Raw genomic sequence first — 20,926 nt, 5'->3', positions numbered from 1 at the left:
TCTTAAGTGGCGAAGAATTAAGATGAGAAGGAAGTGTCATTATAATTACTTTCTTATCCTCTAAAACGATTATTTACTGTGTAAAATGTATATATAAGTTATATATAATGATATAATTTTTATTGATAATATTGCTTCTAGTTCTAATAGTGAAAAATTGCAACATCTATTCTCGAGCACCGCTCTATTGGTAGAAATAACTATTAATTTAAGAAGTATCACAAATCTTCATCTATAAAAAGGAAAACCAAAGGTATTTTTTGTTAAATTTTTAATTCAGATAATAAAATGTGTACATTTTTTTACATTAATATACAGTAAATAAGCCTATAAAGTATATTTATAAGTACAGTGTTTCTGTATATTTATAAAATGAATATATTTCTCAAGTTAATCGTATTACAAAATTAAAATTGCTATAATTAACATGAGTTTTACGTTACAAAATTATTAATTAATTTATTATGTAAAATATTATCAACGACCTTTAACTTTCATATTTACGTATTCGGTTTAATATACAAAGTTTGTATGTAAACTAAGAAGTTGGTAAGCGTGTTATATGACCGAGTAATAAATCATTTTACGTTATCCACGAAAGAGAAATGAACTTATTTATAAATGCATTACATAAAAGAAACAATTAATTCTTCGAAGAAAGTTATTCTCATTCGTAAACAATAGAAACTCTCGCAGGGTGTCACTCCAAGTATTTGTACAAGTAAGAAGAAAAGATAGCAAAGCAAATGATTCACTATTATCTTTGCACCACACTCATCGACCGGAGACATCCTCTTGAATTATGACACTGTTCAATTTACTATACTCTGGAGAGTTAAGATATATGATCATTTTAGTATTAGAATGAAGGAAAAAAACGTTCAAGATGTACGTCAAACGCAGGTGACCATATTATTTTCATTTTATTATGACTTATCACTTCATTAATATCTATATCATGTTATATACACCCGAGAAAAAAAACGTTTAAATCTTTCTAGAGGAGTTTCCAGACTAATTCTTTATTGTTTGTCCTCTGTGTCATACGCTATCTTAACAAACATGCCCTTATATTTACTGTTATAGAAAGGTTAAATGTGTATAAATATGCAGAAAGATTTCGTGTTTAAAGAATGCTTATAACTATGCAACCTTACACGGATTATTCTACTATTAAATATATAAATTATGTATAAACTTTTGTTCTTTTCTTTAAGAAATTTATTATGTATAACTCTTATTATACGTTTAATTCCAAATTAGTAGAAGGTTAAAGTAGAATAAATAATTTAATTTAATTTCTTTACTCTATGCTGAACTCGAATATTTATTTTCCTTACAAAAGATATGCAGAAATTGTTAATTATTAACAAAAGTTAGGGAAATATTTTATTATTTTTATTTATGTCAAGAAATAGTTTAGAAAGTTCAAATAGTTTTATATATTTTTAAATTTTAGCTTTCCTGAAAGTTATTTTACACAACTACTGTCAAGAGCAATAACAATACCAAATGTTAACAGTGTGTCTGCAGATTGTAGATACGTAGAAATATTTTCACAGTTATTTATGTTGACAAACAGTTTAAAACTGAATTTTTTCTGCAACTAAATCTATTTTAATAGTTTTATATACTAAACTAAACACAGTTCATCTGTCAAACGTAACCGATATATCTTAGACATCAAGAAAGACTAGAAGGAACATTTTTTACTCTATTAATGCACATAAATTGCAATATATGCGCATTAAAACACTAAAATATTCATTACTTCTATAAATATTTTATGGATATTGCTACAGATTTAAAATATTTGTTACAATATTTACAATTATGTCCTTCTGACGGGTTTATGTGAGAGAAAAATTCAAAGTTTGTTATGCAGAAGATTAATACTTATTTACAACCGAGAAAATTTCATTTAATACCATTAAATTTATTTATAGAATTTTTAATTTTAGTACTAATATACATTAAAATTTAAATAAGAACTTAATTCAAACGTATGCTCAGACAATTGCATTGACTATAAAGTTATTTTTAGAAGTTTGAGATAAAAATAAGTAAATTAATTTTAATTAAAATACTTATAAAAATATCACCTATTCGCATTCTAAATGTGTTTATTAATAGATAAATTAAGTATTTATGCAAATTTAGCATTCAACAGCTGTATTTTATCGCTATAAAATAATTAAAGCCGTTTTAATTATGTAAGTAAAGCTAGTTAAAAATCTATTTTACAAACTTTTAATTATAATTATTTTAAAGGGAGTACTTTTAAAATTATTAGAGTTTTATATATATATATATTTTTTGTTAAAGAACACTTCCTACCCTTGTTTTTTTAGAAAATTGGCTGCGGTAACACATCAAACCGAATGATTGATTACTCGGTATCAGCGGTGTGATGTCAAGAGAAGGTAAATTTTAATTACAAATGTGAATTACCTCGGGCAATGGTGTCTTTTTGGTAAAGTTCTTTAAGGTTTATACTACTGTTTTCAACGATGTTTATCCCGCTGAAGCCGTGATATTGAGAAATTCTTTTACCTCAGGCAATAGTAATATTGTTTGAAAGACGGGTGTAAATAATTATATGCTGTTGAATTTAATATGTCCAATAGTTGCTCGTAGGCAGTAGTCGCGATAATAAGTTAAAATTACTCCTTTTAAACAAAGTTTTATCCTGAAATTTTTTAATAAATGTATAATGGAAACGATACGATGTTCCTTTTTTTTTATTTTTGTTAAACTGAAATTAAAAAGAAGATCTCGTAAACGTTTTATTGTTTTCAAAACAACTAAACGACTAAAGAAATTGTTTTCTATAGATATTAAAAATTGTTATAAAGCTTTCGTACGGGAAATTTACTGTTTTTTATATTTTTTATTTTCCTGTAAACGGAGACAGTATCTATATAATAATATTAATTTCGCAATTCTGTCACGGATCACCTGTTTGTTTGTGCGAATGTTTATATGTTTACATGCATTTTTAAGCTACTGAAAACAAAATATATAAAAATTTACACCCGGTTGTTAGATTTTTATAATGGTTTTAGTACTAATACAATATTTTGTTATATAAAATAAAACATTTGTACGTCTTCCTGTATCGCTTCTTCAATTCGAAACAAGAATAATTAAAATTATATACTGTATACATATAGATAACAAAAATAAGTTTTTAATACATTAATATCTCGTTAGAAACTTAATCGTCTATACAAAAAATGTGTACAGTCGGTTTTCTAGTGTATAAAACACTCCATTCTCTTATCATATTTGAAAAATCAGTACAGATTAACCGAGCATGAATATGAAAAAATGCGAAATGCTAGAGAGTAAAGGTTACACAAGATTATTTATAAATACCCGCATTAAACAGTAAAGATCTATCTTAATGGATTTTCTCTTCCAACTGGACATTACTAAACGATACAATAACGATTCTTTAACGACAAGTCATGCTATTAATAATAATGTCTCTGCATTTAGATGGCAGAATTAATGACATAATTAACACTTCAACCACCTGTATCAAAATCTCTATTGAACCGATACTTGCTACTTAGTGTGTGTGTATGACATACTATAGAGGTTTCCTATAATGTGTGCTATCGTTTGCAATAAAAGAATGATTAATTATACTTTTAAAAGCAATATTTTTGCTAAACCAATGAAATAAACAACAGGTTGTACTTAAGAATTTGTCATTTTAATTTGTACATTATCCCTGATAAAAGAAAGTTTAGCTAAAATTATAAATATTATTAAATAATTAAAAAGTTTTTGAATAACATTTTTAATTAAAAGTTCTTATAAAAAAATATCCTAAAATTATTTTTCTAAGTTTAAAGATATAAAAAAAAAAGAAATGAAGGAATAGATATTTTTCTTTCTCCTTTATCTATTTACACTTATGTGAGCGTGTAAAGTGATACTAAAAATCTTTCAATATTCAATAACTGCAGCAACTCAATAACATATACAAAAAAGTATATATATATATATATATATATATATATATATGGTGTATATACATATATTTATACACATACACCACATTTCATTTGTTTTATCTTTAAAAAAATATAAATTTTAATAAAGTTTAGTTTTATAAACATGTTATTAATATATTTCTTGTCAATAATTTCCTTGGTTTTACTTCCTTGTTGTTACAAAAGTCTGGATAAAATTTCTCTTTCTGAGTTATCAACAAAGATCAAATTACGTTTATTTTGTAACAGAAATTTTCAATTAAACTTTACAAAACAGTCATTGAAATGTATTTAATCATTTAAAAGACCTTTAAAATATGATGAAAACTTTCATTATAATCAATGAGGTAAAGTATGCAATTTTTTTTTTTTTTTTCATATATTTTGTTCAAGTTTCCTTACACAAATAACTTAATTAAAGTTGTTAAAGGTGTTTATTTACTTTTAAATCTTTCTTAACATTTTAAAACTACATCGTGTTTTATAAAATGCTAGAACAACAGAGCATAATTAAGAATTTAATACGATCTTAAAATCTTGTATTTTCGCTAATTTAATAAGAAAATTAAGAAGCTACACGTTTTTTATTTTTAAATTTATTTTTAATGCTTATAGTTTATAATATAATTAAAAAGAAATAATTCATATTATTGATTAAACTGAATTAGATAAGGTGGTAAAAATGCCGAGAAATCAACCGTGCATTTATCAATTTTAAAATGATAACAATTTATTTAAATATATTAAAATGATATAAGTATATATACATTAAGACAAGGAATATTTATCTAAATGTGTCCAATGTTTAATCTTTTGTGAAAAACAGTAACGAGATATTGGCCATAATGGAAACGACTGTAAAGTTGGCTTCTCCTTTTAACACTAATGAATGCAGTGAAGCACGCATTTCAGTAGTTTCATCTCTCGAGGAATATAAGTTAATACAGATTCAAATTTTATAGTCAGAAAGCATTAAACGTAAAAATTGCGCTTAAATAAATGTAATTTATTTAAATAACATTTTAAAAAATACGAAAATGATATATTTATTTCTATAGAAATTGAATTTGTATTGCGTGGGGACTTCCAAGATCTTGAAAAAAAGGAATTAATTCCTTAGAACATCAAATTCTCGTAATGGTTAGTTATTTCGTCAGTTTCCTTATTTTTTATATTTCGAATATGAAAATAAGAATATTAATTTCACGTTTAGATGCAAAAAAGTTAGATTTAAAAAATATATATTTATATAAATAACATCATCAGGAACAGATGTGGAAGCTATTTATAAATTTCTAAGAAATTCTTGGATAAAAGTTTCTATCTTTAATGTAAATTTAAAAGTTTTTCTTACATAATTAATTTAATAATTATTTAATCAAGATTGATATTTGATAAAACATATAATTTTCTTTTTTTATAATAATAATAATAATAAAAAAACTTTATATTTTTATATACAAATAAATAAATTTAATTAAATCTTGCAAGAAAGATTAATATTAAATGTTTTTATTGTTATTAATACTTGAAGAAATAAAATTCTGATTAATTTGTTTATAAATAAAGTTAAATAATACAAAATTTAATTATTTTCTGTTCTTATTTAATCTTTATTTTTTATGGTTGAAGTGAAAGAAAATATTTAATATTCTTTGAAAAGGCGTATTTTATGGTCTAAGATAGCGCAATATATAAAGACTACATTCTTTAAAAGACGCGAAGAGTGTTTAATATCGACTGATTTTATTAAAAGAAACCCTAATTTTTAATACATACGTTTAAATTCTGGATTATAAACACGTAAATATCTTATCTACTCCTACACAAATGGAATTATCTAAGTGATGTTTTCGACAGTAAAATTCGAATTTTTATATAGAAATTGTGTTGTAAGTTTTAGTAATATATTTTCTTCAAACTTATTATTTCAGGAAATAAAGATATTTTAAGTAAAATTGGTTCTGAGTCGGCGTAAAGTTCTTATCCAATAAGCTGTCGTGGTAGAACATCATCGATTCAAGAACAGGACTGTTTATATGACTGTTCACAGTTCTTCCTCACTCTATACAGCCTGTTGACAACAATCAGAAAATGTCCAAATTACATCTTTTGTGCGTAGTCTTTATCCTTGTCTTCCAATTCGAGGTGAGCTTACTTTAAAGCACTATTTTTTTTCCTTTAAAAAAAAAACTATAATTTAATTCAGTGTATTCGGAATTAATTAAGTATGAAGCAAAAGAATTAATTTTTCATATTTTAAAAACAATTCAATAACTGTATCGATTTCCTGCATAAAATTTGCATCCTTTTTTTTTCATTTTTTCAAATTAAATATTTAAGATAATTGAAATATTTTTAAATATTTTAAAGGAGTTCGATAAATGCATCCACTTTCCAAAATTGCATATATATATTTTTTCAATAGTAATTTTATTTTTTAATATTTTAAAAGAATTCGATAGAAATTCTACTTTTTCTTTTTTTATTTTAAATAATTGATTTAAAATAAAATTTAATAAATTTATTATAATGATTTTTTAAATTTTTTTTTTAAATAAGAGATTTTAAAAGATCGACGACTTAAAAAAAATTGTATTTTATTTTAAAGAAGTTTTAATAAATTCGATGAGGAAAAAAGTAGAAAAACTTCAGAAAACTTTGATATAATTTTAATACTTTAAAGTAGTTCGATAAAGTGCAAAATTGTATTTAAGAAAAATATATACTTTTAAAGAAATGAACTAGGAAACTTGATGTATTTTTTAAACATTTTGAAGGAAGTAAACAGAATTTTTTTCCTCTCCCCCTTGTTTTTTCGCATCTTTAAACATCTCGTCCTTTAGGGAGTGAAGGTCGGTGTTAGTTAGAAACACTTTATTTTCTTGCTTATTTATTTTAAATCTTATACAGGTAAAGCGACGAACTGGAAGAAAAATGCCTTCAACAGATTTTAAGAGAGATTTTACTAAAAAACAAAATTAAAAAATTCCAAAAAGTTCTTTCGAAAAATCCACGCGAAGAGAGTCGACTTTCATAAGGATTTATGTTTTAAATATTGGCAAATGTTTCCATTTTGTAAATGTAGTTGTTATTAGAAAACTCAGTTAATGTAATTTTAAAACATTTTTTATAGGAATTAAGTAGCATTTTCTTCAAATTTTAAAAGTACTATCCTTTAGAGACTGAAGATTAGTGTTGATTTAAAATATTTCACTTAAAAAAGAGGGAGATTTTACTAAATCGAATGAAAAGATTCCAAGAGTTTTTCCGAGAAATTTTCCTGAAGAGAGTTGATGTAAGATGTTCGTAAGGAGTTGATACGAGATCTTCATAAGGATTTGTATTTTCCATGTGTAAAAAATAAATGCAGTTATGTCGTAAACGGTTATTAGAAAAGTTAGTTGTTGTTAATGTTTTATTTCATCCATTTTTCATCAATGTTCCACTTTTGGTAATTGATTCCATTGAAGTGACTCGACGTCACACGAAACATTCGTCTTTGGAAACAATGCTTTACAATCTCCAATCGTCGTATATCATCTTATGCTTATCTCGGTTCAACGAACTTTTTATAAAGATTTTTTTTATTTAACTAAACGTAATAAAAACTTAATTAAAATCTTTTTAACGACTTTCAAGCAAGACAATACCATATTCAGAAAGCCATTTCGAGTAAGGATTTAAAAATTAATCTTAAAAATTTATTCTAGTAGTTACTGTAAAAATTTAATTTATCGTCTCTTTTAGGAAACATTAATGTCAAGATTAAAATAAATTATAAAAATGAAAAATTAAAAAATATTAATAATAATTCTTGTTTTTTCTCGAAAGATTGTTAAATATTAATTTTAATGATTGCCCTTTATTCCTCTTTAACGACCTTGTAAATATGGAAAAGATTAGCTTGGATTATCGAGGAAAAAGACATATTACAACAGAGATTATGATGATAAAATTCCAATATGTCTACAAATTGCACAGCTGTTGACATATTGCACAAGGTTATATTTGGCAACGAATATTCAAATCGTCGTCGCTGACTAGCTTTGGAGTAAGAGAGATTTATTTTCAATGATTTTTGACTTTGCAAAAGTTGAAAAATCTTTAAAAATGAATATGTCTTTCGGCACTTTTTACTATTATTTATCTACATTTTGATTTCCTGTTAGCTTAAATAGCGAATTAAGAGATTGTCGTACAGTTTTATCCGTGGAAAAATGATCGTTTTGTGATTAACCACTCTAGAGACACGTAATTCCTCTTTGAAATATTGAAAAATAAAAGATTAGAAATGATTTATAGATGCGATACTTTGCTAGATAACGAGATAATTATACTCTGTAGACGTCTTTACACGCGTGAAACGATCTCTAATCACGAATCTCTTTCAGTATAATAAGCTTTTATATATATATATGTATGTATGTATGTATGCATACTCTGTAATTTAATTAAAAATTCAAAGAATGTGCTTTAAATAATCTAATTATTCATTCTGACCAATTTAAATTATTCTTGAATATTTTAAACGTTAATAATTTCCTTCGAAAGTGACAAAATGCTCAATTTTGGGAGGATTTATGCATTGAATGCACTTTTCAAAGTTTCAAAATGGGATTGCATGCTAAGGAAATTTTTTAAATTTGTTATTAAAAGTTTAAAAATAAGTTATAGTCGTTGTTAAATTCATCGTATGAATCGTATTTAGGCCAGAAGTATATTATAAAATAATATAATTTTAATGTTAAATGTTAAAATTGTTTTAAAGTAATCTTATTTATATTGTAGTACATTTTATTACATTTGATGTGTTTATAGAGAAAATTTCAATAAAATGCATTACAATTTAACATTAATTCGTGTAATTTGAATAAATTATTCCATAAATTATACTAGAATATATTAAAATATTCACGTTTTATATTCATATTATTGTTTTAAAGGCTAGAAGTTATTTAAAAAAAGTGACAAAGTATATGCAAAAATCGAAATATATTCAAAAGTTCAAGCTAAAAAAATGCATAAGAATTAAAATTTTTTAAAAGTTATATAAAATTTGACTAGAAAAGGAAATTCTTATCTTAAAATAATATCAAATTTTGCTATTAAAATCGTGTAAAATATCTTTTATAAGTTGAAATTCTTGTAAAATAATTGCCTATTCTGATTAAAAAAAAACAATCTTATTAAATATTGATCAAGTTTTATTTATATACTGGAAGAATTTTTTTTAATTTTATTTTTTTAAAAAGTAAATTTAAGAAAATGCATGTTTTCGACTTGAAAATTTAATAAATTTAATTCAATTTTAGTTTAATTTGTGTAAAAACTTTAAACGAGAGAACAACTTTCGTTCAATTTATCGAGCGAAAAAAAAAAAAATGCGATAATGGTCTAATTTTCACACTTTATTTGGAAGAAAATTAAACCGGTTAACGTCCATTAAACAAATAAACAAAACACAGTCTATAACCTTTATATAACCTTTAAAAATTAATTAAAATTAATTCTTATAATTGCGATAATAACGCGAGCAACTTAAAAGCGATCGTTTTCTCGACTTTTTCTTGTTATTTTAAGTCATAAAATGAATTAAATCGAGATCGATCGCCTTTAAAAAAAATAATTAATTAATTTTTCAACAAATAATACCTTTTTTTTTAATTTATTTTTTTTAAATGAAAGTTTTTAACGTCGGGATTTAGCTAATATTTTATATCGAAGTGGTGTCAGATACTTCTTAGAAAGTTAAAAATTTATTACGATTAGTTGATAATAATTTCCAGGTGATGAATACGAGCAAAAGCCATAAAATTTTAGTAACAATAATCGGTTACGATGATGTTTCTTAAGTGCTTTACAAAATTTCAACAGTTATTTCTCATAAAATTAAACTCCTAAACTCTGAAATTTCAAGATAGAAGCGATAGGTCCAAGTAAAAAAAAAAAATCAATCTTTAACGATCGATTATCTCTTCTGTACAAAAATATGTACAGTATATTAATTAATTTATACATTAAATACTTCTTATACTCCGTAACTACTCCTGTACTCTTGTGAAATTTTAAGATAGAAGCGATAGAATCGAGTAAAAACGAACTTTTTAAATGTGTTATCTCTCTCTCCTACTGTACATTAATTAATTTATACATTAAATGTTTGTTATTTTCGTACAGTTTCGACCGAAAAGTTTAAAATTATCGCTTAAATTTATTAATTTTTGCAGAATTTAATATATTTGACGTACGGCTGACATGTATTCGTTATTAAATATATTTAACACGTACAGAACTTTACAGTTAAAACACTTATTTAGTATATTTCTGAGTAAAATTTAGAATCGAATCGATCAAGTGTACAATAGGTGATGATGCAATTTTACCTAGAATCCTCCAACTTTTTTTTTTTTCTTTTCTTTCTTCTTTGTTTCGAGATAGGTAAAAGATAAACATCTCTATTCAGCGAATGTATAAGCTCAAAATCTTAAAAGTAGATCGATTGAGAGATAAGAGAAAATTCGATTTACAAGTATTTTAACATATTTAAGAGATCATCGCGTAAAAATGGAAGGGAATAAAACTTTACGTTTTCAATGGCTGCTGATCGAAAATACTTATTTTTTTTTTTTTTTGTCTATATTAAAGCTTTAAGTTAGAAGAGAAATGGATAAAGTGCCCGACTAGTTTAATGGTATCTGAGAGAAATTTCATGCTTTTTCATAAATTACCGATAAACTATTGAAAGGAAATTTCATTCGGAACAATCAGTACTTTTTTAGAATACAAATTTGCATCATTTTTTTTTAAAAAAAGGATTTTACAATTTTTGGATGTAATCAAGACCGTTTTTTTGCATATATTATTAAATATTTCACAGTTTTATGGTTTAATAAGGGCTAATTTTACGTTTAAAAATGCATATTTTACTAAATTTCTTAATAAATCTGAATATGAGATTTAGGTTTTAAGATTTTAATCTCAGAATAATTTATATTATTTAATAATTAATATATGAATATATATAGTATATATTTCATGATAGAATTAATAAATGATTATTATTTTTATTAAGGCTTTTAAAACTTTTATTTTATCTTTGTTTCTATATAAATATAAGCAAAGTGAAGCAACTATACCATTTTAACTAACTTACTCCTATATAAACTATATTTATTCGAACTAATATTGTTCAGAAGTACCAGGGAATCTTAATAATTCAATACATTACAAGATGTAGTTCTTTATTAATTATTTAGAAGCTTTCAAGATCTTTCTATTTATTCACTTGCAAGATATTTGTTTATAATCTAAGGTTTTGTATGTTTAGAACCTTACAATAAACAGAATCTTGTATAACTGTAGGTGTGTTTATATACGTTTATATAGTAAAAATATAAAAATTAATATAATTTATGCGATTATTTTGATCATTTTTTAAGGTCATAATTGAAATTTTATATAAAGAAATCTTTAAAGTAACTGCTTCGTGAAGTTACAAGAAAACCTTGATTTGATATTTTCCATGTTAAAAAATAAGCTTTAAAACGTGTAAAAACTAAGAAAAATTTCTTAAATCCTTAAAAATATGTTAGTGAATCAGGAATAAAGTAATAAGAAAGCGTGACAAACGGAGATTTCGGCCATTTTATAACCGACAAGTTACGATTTTCAACACTTACCTTATCAGCAGTCTGCAGGAATGTTTGTAAATGAAGTTTATTTTGACATTTTCCTAGCATAAAAATCTGTAAAAATTGATTTAAAAAAAGGAGTTAATTAAAACATTTTTATCTTCTAAAGAAATTAATAATAGTTTTTTTTAATCTTTAAAAAAATGGCTTACAAGTTGACACTTTTGACAGCAAAAAATTCATTTTAGAAACATTTTATATAATTTTAAAAATAATAATAAAGAGGAAAAAATGAATTTTCGAAGAAATCGAATATTTTATTTACTAAAAAATAATCGAAAATCTTTTTTATTTTATTTTTATAAAAACAAAACTTTATACTGTTTCCTGGATATAAAATAATAATAAAAAGAAAAGTTATTAAAAATTTTATATATATTTTATCATTAAAAATGTTTATCGAGTATATTTAAAGCGTGAAAAATAAATTGATAAATGATATTTTTTACACTTAATATTTCTTGACAGGAGTTAAGGAAAATTTTCAAAATTATTATTTTGTAAAATGCAAAATAATAATTTTGTATTTTACAAAATAATAATTAAAAAATTTTAATCTTTTATAAATAGATTGAAATTTTATTTTAAAAAATTAGTAATTTTAATATTTTTAAATTAAATTCCGTATTATTTTTTATGTAAATTTGCCTTGGTTTTTGTTTAAAAAAAAAACAAGTTAATTTTGATCATATCTTACGTCATCTTACGTCACAATTCTTTAAAAAAAACGGAATTTATAACAAATATTCGAATGGACGAATTACTAAAGAACAATTCAATTACGTCACAATCGCAATCGAAACTTGTTTAATGGCCTTTTCGTGTTACGTCACGGATTCGTGAATTTACGATTACACTGACGTTTCGGATATTCGATCGGAATGACCTTTTACTCGATAATAATGTATCTGTTTGGTAAAAATTCTCTTATTTTCTATGCGAATTTGCATAAAATATTAAATTTCAAAAATGACTTATAGTGTCGAATTTTTTCATTAAATTCCACTACACGGTTTCGGGTTTAATCTTTGAATATCCTTTACAATTTAATCCTCCATTCCCCGAAGGGATTTATTTTTTTCCCTTTAAAGAATATTAAAAATAAAATAAAATAACTAATAATCGTAATAAATTAATCTTGTAAATGAAGTTAGTTTGATAAGTCTGTGATAAAAGAAAAGATACCGGAGTAATTTATGTCGATTCGCAACTAGTCGATCGCGAGCCACATTCCTAAATGTTATAAAATTAATTTAAAAGTAAGGTTGGGAAATTCTGTTCTAGATATTTGAGAATTTTTAGAAAATTGTCTCGATACTTCGAAGTGACTCTAGATTATCTATAACTTATTTATTTATGAACATAAATGTAAAATATTCAAGCACGACCGCTGTTAATAGGAAAAGTATGATGTACAGGGGCAAGACTCTACTAATTTGAGGGGCGAGCATAAATTAAAGTTTATATAAGAAATCGTTCGAGTAGAACACGAGCTTTATACGTCGAATCTTAAGTTAAATGAATTGTAAGTATACGCTATATAGAATTATTTTAATGAATATATATTAGTAGAAATGAAACAGATGTATTCATTACCGAGATGATAGAAAAGAAGTCAAAGATCGTGCTTATTTCTGGAGATTTCTGTACATGTCACGAGTAATTCAATTCTTTATAACGCTACACACACAGAGAGAATCGTGAAATAAAAGTCACATAAAGAAATAATGGATTAATTCTTTATAGGTATAAATATAGGTTAATTATACTAATAGGATTAAGAAAAAGCGAGTGAATTATAGATCTCTCGAAAGGTATTTTTATCGAGTTAATACTGAAGTAAGAATGTTAAAATCTCTGGAAGAAAACTGGAAAGTAGATACCAGAGATGATAAAAAAAAAATGCTGAATCGGCGAGCTTTTGACATTGATTTATTTTTCTTTTGTGAAGTTGGCCGCAAATCTCTAAAAGACATCATAGTGCACCCGTAGCCTACGGTTTTATTTTCATTTATTTCTTTGTTTCTTTTTTTTTTAAGTACTTAATTAGACTTAAGCACGAAACACTAAACCATCGAGCGAGTGCATTAGAATTTTGTTTACTGTGTTCATTATTTTAGAATCAATTGTAATTGTTCAGAAATTCTTAATAATTATAAACAAAGAGATTTTTTTTTTTTTAAATTCCGGTCAATTTTGTAATAAAATAGTTTCGAAAATCTCTTCTTTTTATTAAACTCTTTTTGAATTTGATGTATTGCGGTATCAAATTTTAATTTATTCCCGAGGAAATTTCCTAGAAAACTTTCAAGAATTAGTAAATTCGAGAAAACATCGGCGAGGGTGGATTTTAGGAACACTTAATCATTTAAATGGTAGTTTAGTAAGATACAGTTTAGTCGTTTCCATTGTAAAGAGGTAAGATTAATAAACAAAACGCTATTAGGAAGAAGAATTGTCGTAATGTAAGCATTCATCTGGTCGAAATGATGTGCTTTAATTTGTAATTTCCTCGCCTCTTAATTTGACAATAGAGCTAAGGTAAATTAAACAAAGTTGGTTAATTGATAAAATGCAATTTTGCAATTTATTATGATCAGTTCGCGACAAAATACTTTTACGACGTTGTAACGTGTTTAAGACGAATACAACACAACTTTAATTACATAATATAACTAATCATATCGCAGCGAGAGGAGATAATTTATTATTAACTTTTAGTAGAGATAAAAGATGATTGCACCAGCGATAAGATTTGCTACAGCGTTAGGAAAATTCTATAATTCCAGGGAGATTTCTCTTGAAAGTTCTCGCGTTTAAACCCGAGATAATATTTTTCTATAAGTTATTGGGGTATTTTTGAGTGATAAGAAAATATTTTCTTGGAAATGATACTGTGGTGTATGAGATTCGAGAGCAAATTTAAGATGGAAAAAATATTTATACCAATGATTTATTAGAAATACATACGTTTTTTCTAGTTATATAATACAAGATATTCTTAATTTAATCATTTACGTGTATTTAATGTTACTCCCTAGTTTTTAAATAACTTTTTATAGCTTAAAAGATTAGTAATTTTATTTTTTCTACGTTTAATTACAAATGTTCCTATATAATGTAAACACTTCTTAATATGGTTTAGCTTATTAGATTCTTACACCACAAGAATCAAATTTCCAATATGATTCATACGGTTTAGCATATGAATCATATTTGAAGTATCTTATATATAAACACGAGTGATTTTCTATCGGTATAATTGTTCGTAAATGATTTTGCTTGGTATTTGAAAGTTTTTAGGTGTATGCGTGTTTAATATACGGCGATCTCGCTTTGTTTTATTTAAAATTTTAACAATTCAATATCTTTTCTACTCGCTGTAATCAAAGTTTTCTACTAGAGAAACGTTTCACTTATTGCGAATCGAGTTTTCCATTAAAGGTTAATACTGTAGCGATCAGCGATCACTAACCTAAACTCATCGATCTAGTAGCACAAACACTTTCATTAACCAAAACTTGAGCTTGCGAGCTTACAACACGCTCCAGTTTAATGTACAAACACGCAACCGAAACAATCTTCCATTACAGTTAACGACAGCAAAAAATTTACAACGCAAAATTGAACAGTTTTAAATAACAAAAACACTCAATTTTATCCCTTTAATTTTCAAGTAATTTGTATAATTTTACCGGAAAAATTTTTTTAAAAATTTAAGTAAATATCGATTGGATTTTTCAATGTTTCCGAGTTATTAAACCGTGCCAGGGACTTAAACGAGATTTATTGAACCATCAGATAGGTGACCCGTTTATTGAGGACATGTTCTATTACATAAAATTTGTATTTGGCATCAAGTGCTGCAGCTAGAAACTAATAGCTCCATTCTACAAATATCGATAATTCGATCGAAACTTTTTGATAACGGAGACCTAAGATTGAAGGAAAGAGGTTGTTTGTTGGAAAATAGATCTGTTTATGCCCCAACAACAGAAGAAGTATGCGCTCAACAGCTGCAAAAGATTGGTGAAATATCTAAACTTGGATCCTCAAAGGTTTATATATCTTTAAGTTTCGAAGAAACGGGTTCAAACCTTAAAGAAAAAAAAACATGCCAATTGTATACATCTGTCGTGGCATTTCTTTAAATAAAAGTACTGTAAAGAAAGTTTTATGATAGATAGGAGAATTTAAAAAAATAATAATAATATTAAATCCAATTTAAAGTTTTCTAAACCTCGTACCGTCGAATTGTCCGAATGCCTTTAAGTCGAAATTAAACGTGCAAATATCTAATTATGTTCTACAATTTATAATTGTTTCATTAACGTTTCCTAGCTAAAGTATAGTTAAGACTGGTATGCATTTATTGAATATCTCGCAACTGTTTATCGAATTTTCATACGACCTTTATGATCTTAACCGAAGTTTTAACATATTTTCTCTCTCACTTCATTAGCTTCAAAACATTGTTTTAATTTATTAATCATTATTTCTCTTCTGAAAGACAATTCTAATTTATATTTTTAATAAAATGTTTTAAAAAGAAAACTATAATTAAAAATAATTTTTATTTCAATTAACGTTTGCTTTCCAAAACAATTTACAAACTATTTTCGTTTCCTATGGAAAAAAAAGGGCAATTTCAAAGATTGAGGTGGGGCCTCCCGTTTGGTGGGGGTCCCAAATCAATCTTTTATATTTCCCCTAACACATTCCCCCGAAGAAAAATGTCTGAAGTCGACACTGTACAGGGGGCCCCCTAATTCGACTTTGCCTGGGCCCCACGAAGCTGTAACCCGCCAGTGTTTTCGTATCGTTCGAATCTAGTTTAGATCTTTTGTTTACGAAAACTTTAGCAATTTATTTGTGTAGCCCGCATACTTATTTACACGACATTTTCTCTCGACCCACCCACTACACGAAGGTTCATTATAATGTGTAATTACGAGACTAAACAAGTAATAAAACACGATTTAAACTGACATTCGATAACACGTCGTTAACCGAAAACTTTTACCTAACGAACGTCGTTTATAACGATATATATATAAATGATTAATAGGCAATTAACTCATCCAATTACGGAAGTGTCAGGGTACATAAGAAAATACCTCAGATAAAACGTCAAGTTAAAGGCTAATAGTAAAAAGGTAATCTCAATCCGGAAATGTCTTCTACAGTCACGTGTCTACCATGACTAATATAAATAATACTCTGGCAGAAAAATGAGCGGTTGGGAAGAAGGATCATTTTTCTTACTGGACTTCTTCTCAGATAACGACTTATATTAACACTACAAGGTCAGAGGGAAGTCATAATCATCTTCTTATACGTTAAGCACAGTTAATTTCGTCTATTGTCCATAACAGAACTAATGAGTAAAGAATAAGGACTTTAATCTATTATCCAAAAAATCATTTATTATATTTTTATTTTTATAACAACTCTCCAGTTTATTCTATGATTTTATTTATTTTGTACTTATTATTTTTTTAATAATAAATTGGCCTACTACAGCTCGCATTTATTAATTTTTAATATAGAAAAATATATAATAATAAAGTTAAAATTTGCTGAGATATAGCAATTTTTTAAGCTTATAAGCGAAGGAATTCGATTCTTTCACCAATAAATTTTCGATTTTTTCTAATAAAATCTAAAATCGTAACCTTTTTCCTCCCTTCTTCATTTTTAATTTTCTCCTTGGAAAAATTAGATTTTAGTAAAATTATATCTTTTAATATAAAGGAAAAAAATAATAATAATAATGCATTGAATGGTGATTTTTCTTATTAAATTTCAGATAGAAAAATCTAAATAAGTTGTATATTATGTTAAGAGGTAATTCCAGTAGCTGATATCAGAAACTGGAAAAGTTATTTTCCAATATCAAAGACTTTCATGTGTTTACTACGATAAAAATACCTGAAAGGAAAAAAAATAACAGCAATATATGTTGTTTTCAACATGTTTACTAATACATACACGATGCATTATATATTACGTATGGTTTCTACTTATTATTTTTAAATTCGGTTAAAATAACATTATTCCATTTCATCTTATCGTAAACAGTTTAAAGTGATTCGATATATGTATGCGTTATTTACTTTGTTTTCTTATAAATTGTATTTACAAAAATGCATCATATTTCCCATACAGGTGATCTTACGATAAAATAAATAAAAAAATTCTAGCAACGAGTTGCTTAACTTTACCGGCTACATTTGGTGGCGCCATCTGTTACGATATTTTGTTTTAAAAAACTTTTTATATTTTTGATTATTATAACGTGGCAAAAAAACTTAATTTTGAAGCTAGGGATGAGTTTAATAAAAAAATTTTGAATGATAATAATGAGTAAAATTGTCATTAAGTCCTATCCCACTCGAGATACCACATACGACCCCTCGACCTATAACCACCAAAATTTAACAGAATCAATCCCCCTAATACAATAACTTCCCTGCAAGATTGTAGAAATTTTCCAGAAGTTATTAAGCTTCAAACAGGATGAACAAAACCGTGACCCCCCCAAACTAACAACCACACATACAGAACCCCCCCGAATTATTTTGCATTTCTGGACGTTTCAAAGTGTCCTGAATCCAAAATTGTAAGAATCTTGGGGTCATTTTTTGACCGATCGCCATACTTTTCCTTTGTTATATATAAGAGCCGGGAAAGTAAAAGGAAGAATGCTTTAACTGCTAACTGATTCTGTCACTATATCAAAGTCTTTTTTGTTTTCTGTTCTCCGATGATGCTTTTACGGTATCTTTTATATTTAATTTAATTGTATCTTTGTCTTTCAAGTTATTTTTTCCAATCCTCTAGATGTTTATAGTCTGTGTTTATGTTTTCTGCCAAATTTATTTAAGTTTGAGAATTCTGTACATTTATTTTTGTTTTGTTTTTTCCCCCTAAATTATAATAGTATTGTATTTGTAATTTATACTATGTATTGGAGTTTTTTCAATTAGACAAATTGTAAAGTTTGTACTAATTTAATAAATATTTAGTTTTATAGAGTCTCTATACAAATATGTGAGACTCTATAAGTCAATGGAAAAATATAGATACGGTTTGTATTGTTTCGGGTGTTTATCAATTAATGGGAAGTAGATATAATCTACATATAAGTAAGGTTATTTATTTTTTTTAAATCTCAAAGGACAAAAGATTAAAATAATAGAAAGTGGAGCTTCCTTATTTAACAATAGTACAAAGTACAAAGACCTAAAACAATAGAAAAGACAAAGCTTTTGTATGTCGCTTAAGAAAAAAAATACTGTATTTAAGATTAAAATATTATTATTATTTTCATTCTTAAGAGTTAAGAATGAAAGGAGTTTTATCCTTAACTCTAAAGATTAAATTTATGTTTATTGTTTATTTTTAATGGCAGGTGTTCAAGTGTTTGGCTATGGAAGATTACGCCGTGGATCCAAACTGGCAGAACGACTTTCCCGATTATTTAGTAGAGAAAGATAAACGTCATTTAGCATCAATGGCAAAAAACGGAAGACTCCCTTCCGCTCACTTCAACGGGAAAAGATCCGATTCCGATAATGATTCGACGGGAAATATTGATCAAACGGAGCTTATTTCGGGAGATAAACAGAACGAATCGGAATTGAAACCACCGGAATTAATTACGGAACAAAAACGTCATATAGGGGCTTTCCTGAAATCTCGAGGTCACCCGCTTTCGGCGTTTCATAGTATGACACGAGGATGGGATTTAGAAAACGAAGACAATCCCGGTAAGAGGAATATAGCAGCATTAGCGAGAATGGGAAGACTTCAAGCGAAAAGCTGGCCTTACGGATTAAACAGAGAAGACGACGATAAGGATTCGGAATGCATGGAAGAAAAGACTAATAGCATACGCGAAAAACGATATATCGCGGCATTGGCTCGTAAAGGTCGTTTGCCACCTCTCAGAGGATTTCGTCCTCAGTGGTTTAGCGATAAGAGGACAAAAAATCAGGAAATGTATCTCTGGTCTCCTTACAGATCGGCTAAATCCTCTACCGACAAAAGAATCCAGAAAGACGTGGGAAAAACTAAGAAATGTAAAAAAAATATAGAAGAAATCATAACTCCCGAGGAAGAGAATCTCTTAGGATTAGATTTGAGCGGTCTTCAAAAGAAAAATGTGGCATTATTGGCGAGGAAGGGGCTCCTTTCCTCGAGGCCATTTGTACCCAGAGATGTGTAGATGTGACTTGTCTTTTTCGTTTTTTGCCTTATCTTAATTAGTGGTAACTATGAAAAATATGTTCCTTTTCTTCATCATCTCTCATCAACAAATTACAATATATAGTCCATATTAAAAGTTTACTTGTTGAATGTTTGTTATATATTATATGATCAATGTTGTGTTGTATGCTAGAATTATTCTAAAATAAATATAATCCGTAGATTATTCTTATTAGCATTTTGACTCATTCTTTCCTCATTTTAAATTTAAATATAAAAACATTTACCTTTCATATGTTAAGAAGGTCAGCACCACCTTTGATTTTAATATAAATTACAGTATTAAAAATTATTTAAATAACATAAGATTTACGGGTGGTTAAGTTAGATTCTGTTGTCTAAAACTCTAAGGCTGCAAGTTTAAAATGAATTATAAAGTGGATAGAAGTATTCATTAGAATGAATCGAAGCTGAACGATTCGACTTTACTTGATTAACTTCCAGGAAATGATTGAATTTCTGCACTAGAAACCACCTTATCAGGGAACATAAAGGGTAGATTGTATCGCTCTTTCTCTTACTCGTTCGTTATGGCAATCAATTCCAAGTAAACAAAATTCTTCTAAATTACAAAATCGAAACATTTTCTATGAATATTACAACTTTAAAATAAAGGCAGAGCGAATGTCGCGCAAAAATCTTAAATTTCCTATACGTACAAGTGTATTATAATCTGTAAAAAGAATAATTTTCGTACGCATTATTATTCCTTAAATAAACAAAACTGCATGGGAATCGATTTGCAGATCGTAAGTTAGAATATACAGTATCTCCCGATAGTAAAATTCGATTGAATATATTTTTAAAATCCAGATCAACGAGCTGAACTAAAAGGCAGAGATGGATTTAGCAGTTATTCAATTCTGGAACGTAGAAAAAGTTTATTTTATTGGAAACTTTCGGCTTTTCCTATTTCCAATCGTTTCGAATTTCAAAAAAGGGAGGTTTATTTTAAAT

At 26.5% G+C, this 20,926-nt stretch overlaps 2 protein-coding genes across 4 annotated transcripts in view; one reads left to right on the top strand and one right to left on the bottom strand.

Annotated features, from left to right (window-relative positions):
* Positions 1–20,926, bottom strand: part of LOC136977011 (serine/threonine-protein phosphatase 4 regulatory subunit 1-like) — a 425,271-nt gene that overhangs the window by 126,410 nt on the left and 277,935 nt on the right. The window lies entirely within an intron of this gene.
* Positions 409–20,141, top strand: Nplp1 (Neuropeptide-like precursor 1). 3 transcript variants are annotated; one of them, XM_067272416.1, is made up of 4 exons: positions 415–903; positions 2,352–2,423; positions 5,939–6,152; positions 19,113–20,141. In XM_067272416.1, the coding sequence occupies exons 3-4, from the start codon at positions 6,099–6,101 to the stop codon at positions 19,926–19,928; spliced, it is 870 nt and encodes a 289-aa protein (XP_067128517.1). In that variant the 5' UTR covers positions 415–903; positions 2,352–2,423; positions 5,939–6,098; the 3' UTR covers positions 19,929–20,141. The 3 variants fall into 3 exon arrangements, with proteins under 3 accessions (XP_067128519.1, XP_067128517.1, XP_067128518.1); XM_067272418.1 differs by lacking the exon at positions 5,939–6,152 and having other exon boundaries at positions 409–903; XM_067272417.1 differs by lacking the exon at positions 2,352–2,423.

Source organism: Centruroides vittatus, unplaced genomic scaffold (genome assembly GCF_030686945.1).
Source record: "Centruroides vittatus isolate TY-2023 unplaced genomic scaffold, ASM3068694v2 contig_439, whole genome shotgun sequence".
NCBI lineage: Eukaryota > Metazoa > Arthropoda > Arachnida > Scorpiones > Buthidae > Centruroides > Centruroides vittatus.
Note: the sequence above shows the minus strand (reverse complement) of the source record. Positions and strands in the feature narration are given on the sequence as shown.

What these genes read in the sequence shown, in the direction of transcription:
- Nplp1 (XM_067272417.1), top strand. Translation starts at nt 6,099, where the DNA reads ATGTCCAAATTACATCTTTTGTGCGTAGTCTTTATCCTTGTCTTCCAA. An exon ending in TCCTTGTCTTCCAATTCGAG is followed by an intron (nt 6,153 to 19,112) that starts GTGAGCTTACTT and finishes TTTTAATGGCAG; the next exon opens with GTGTTCAAGTGTTTGGCTAT.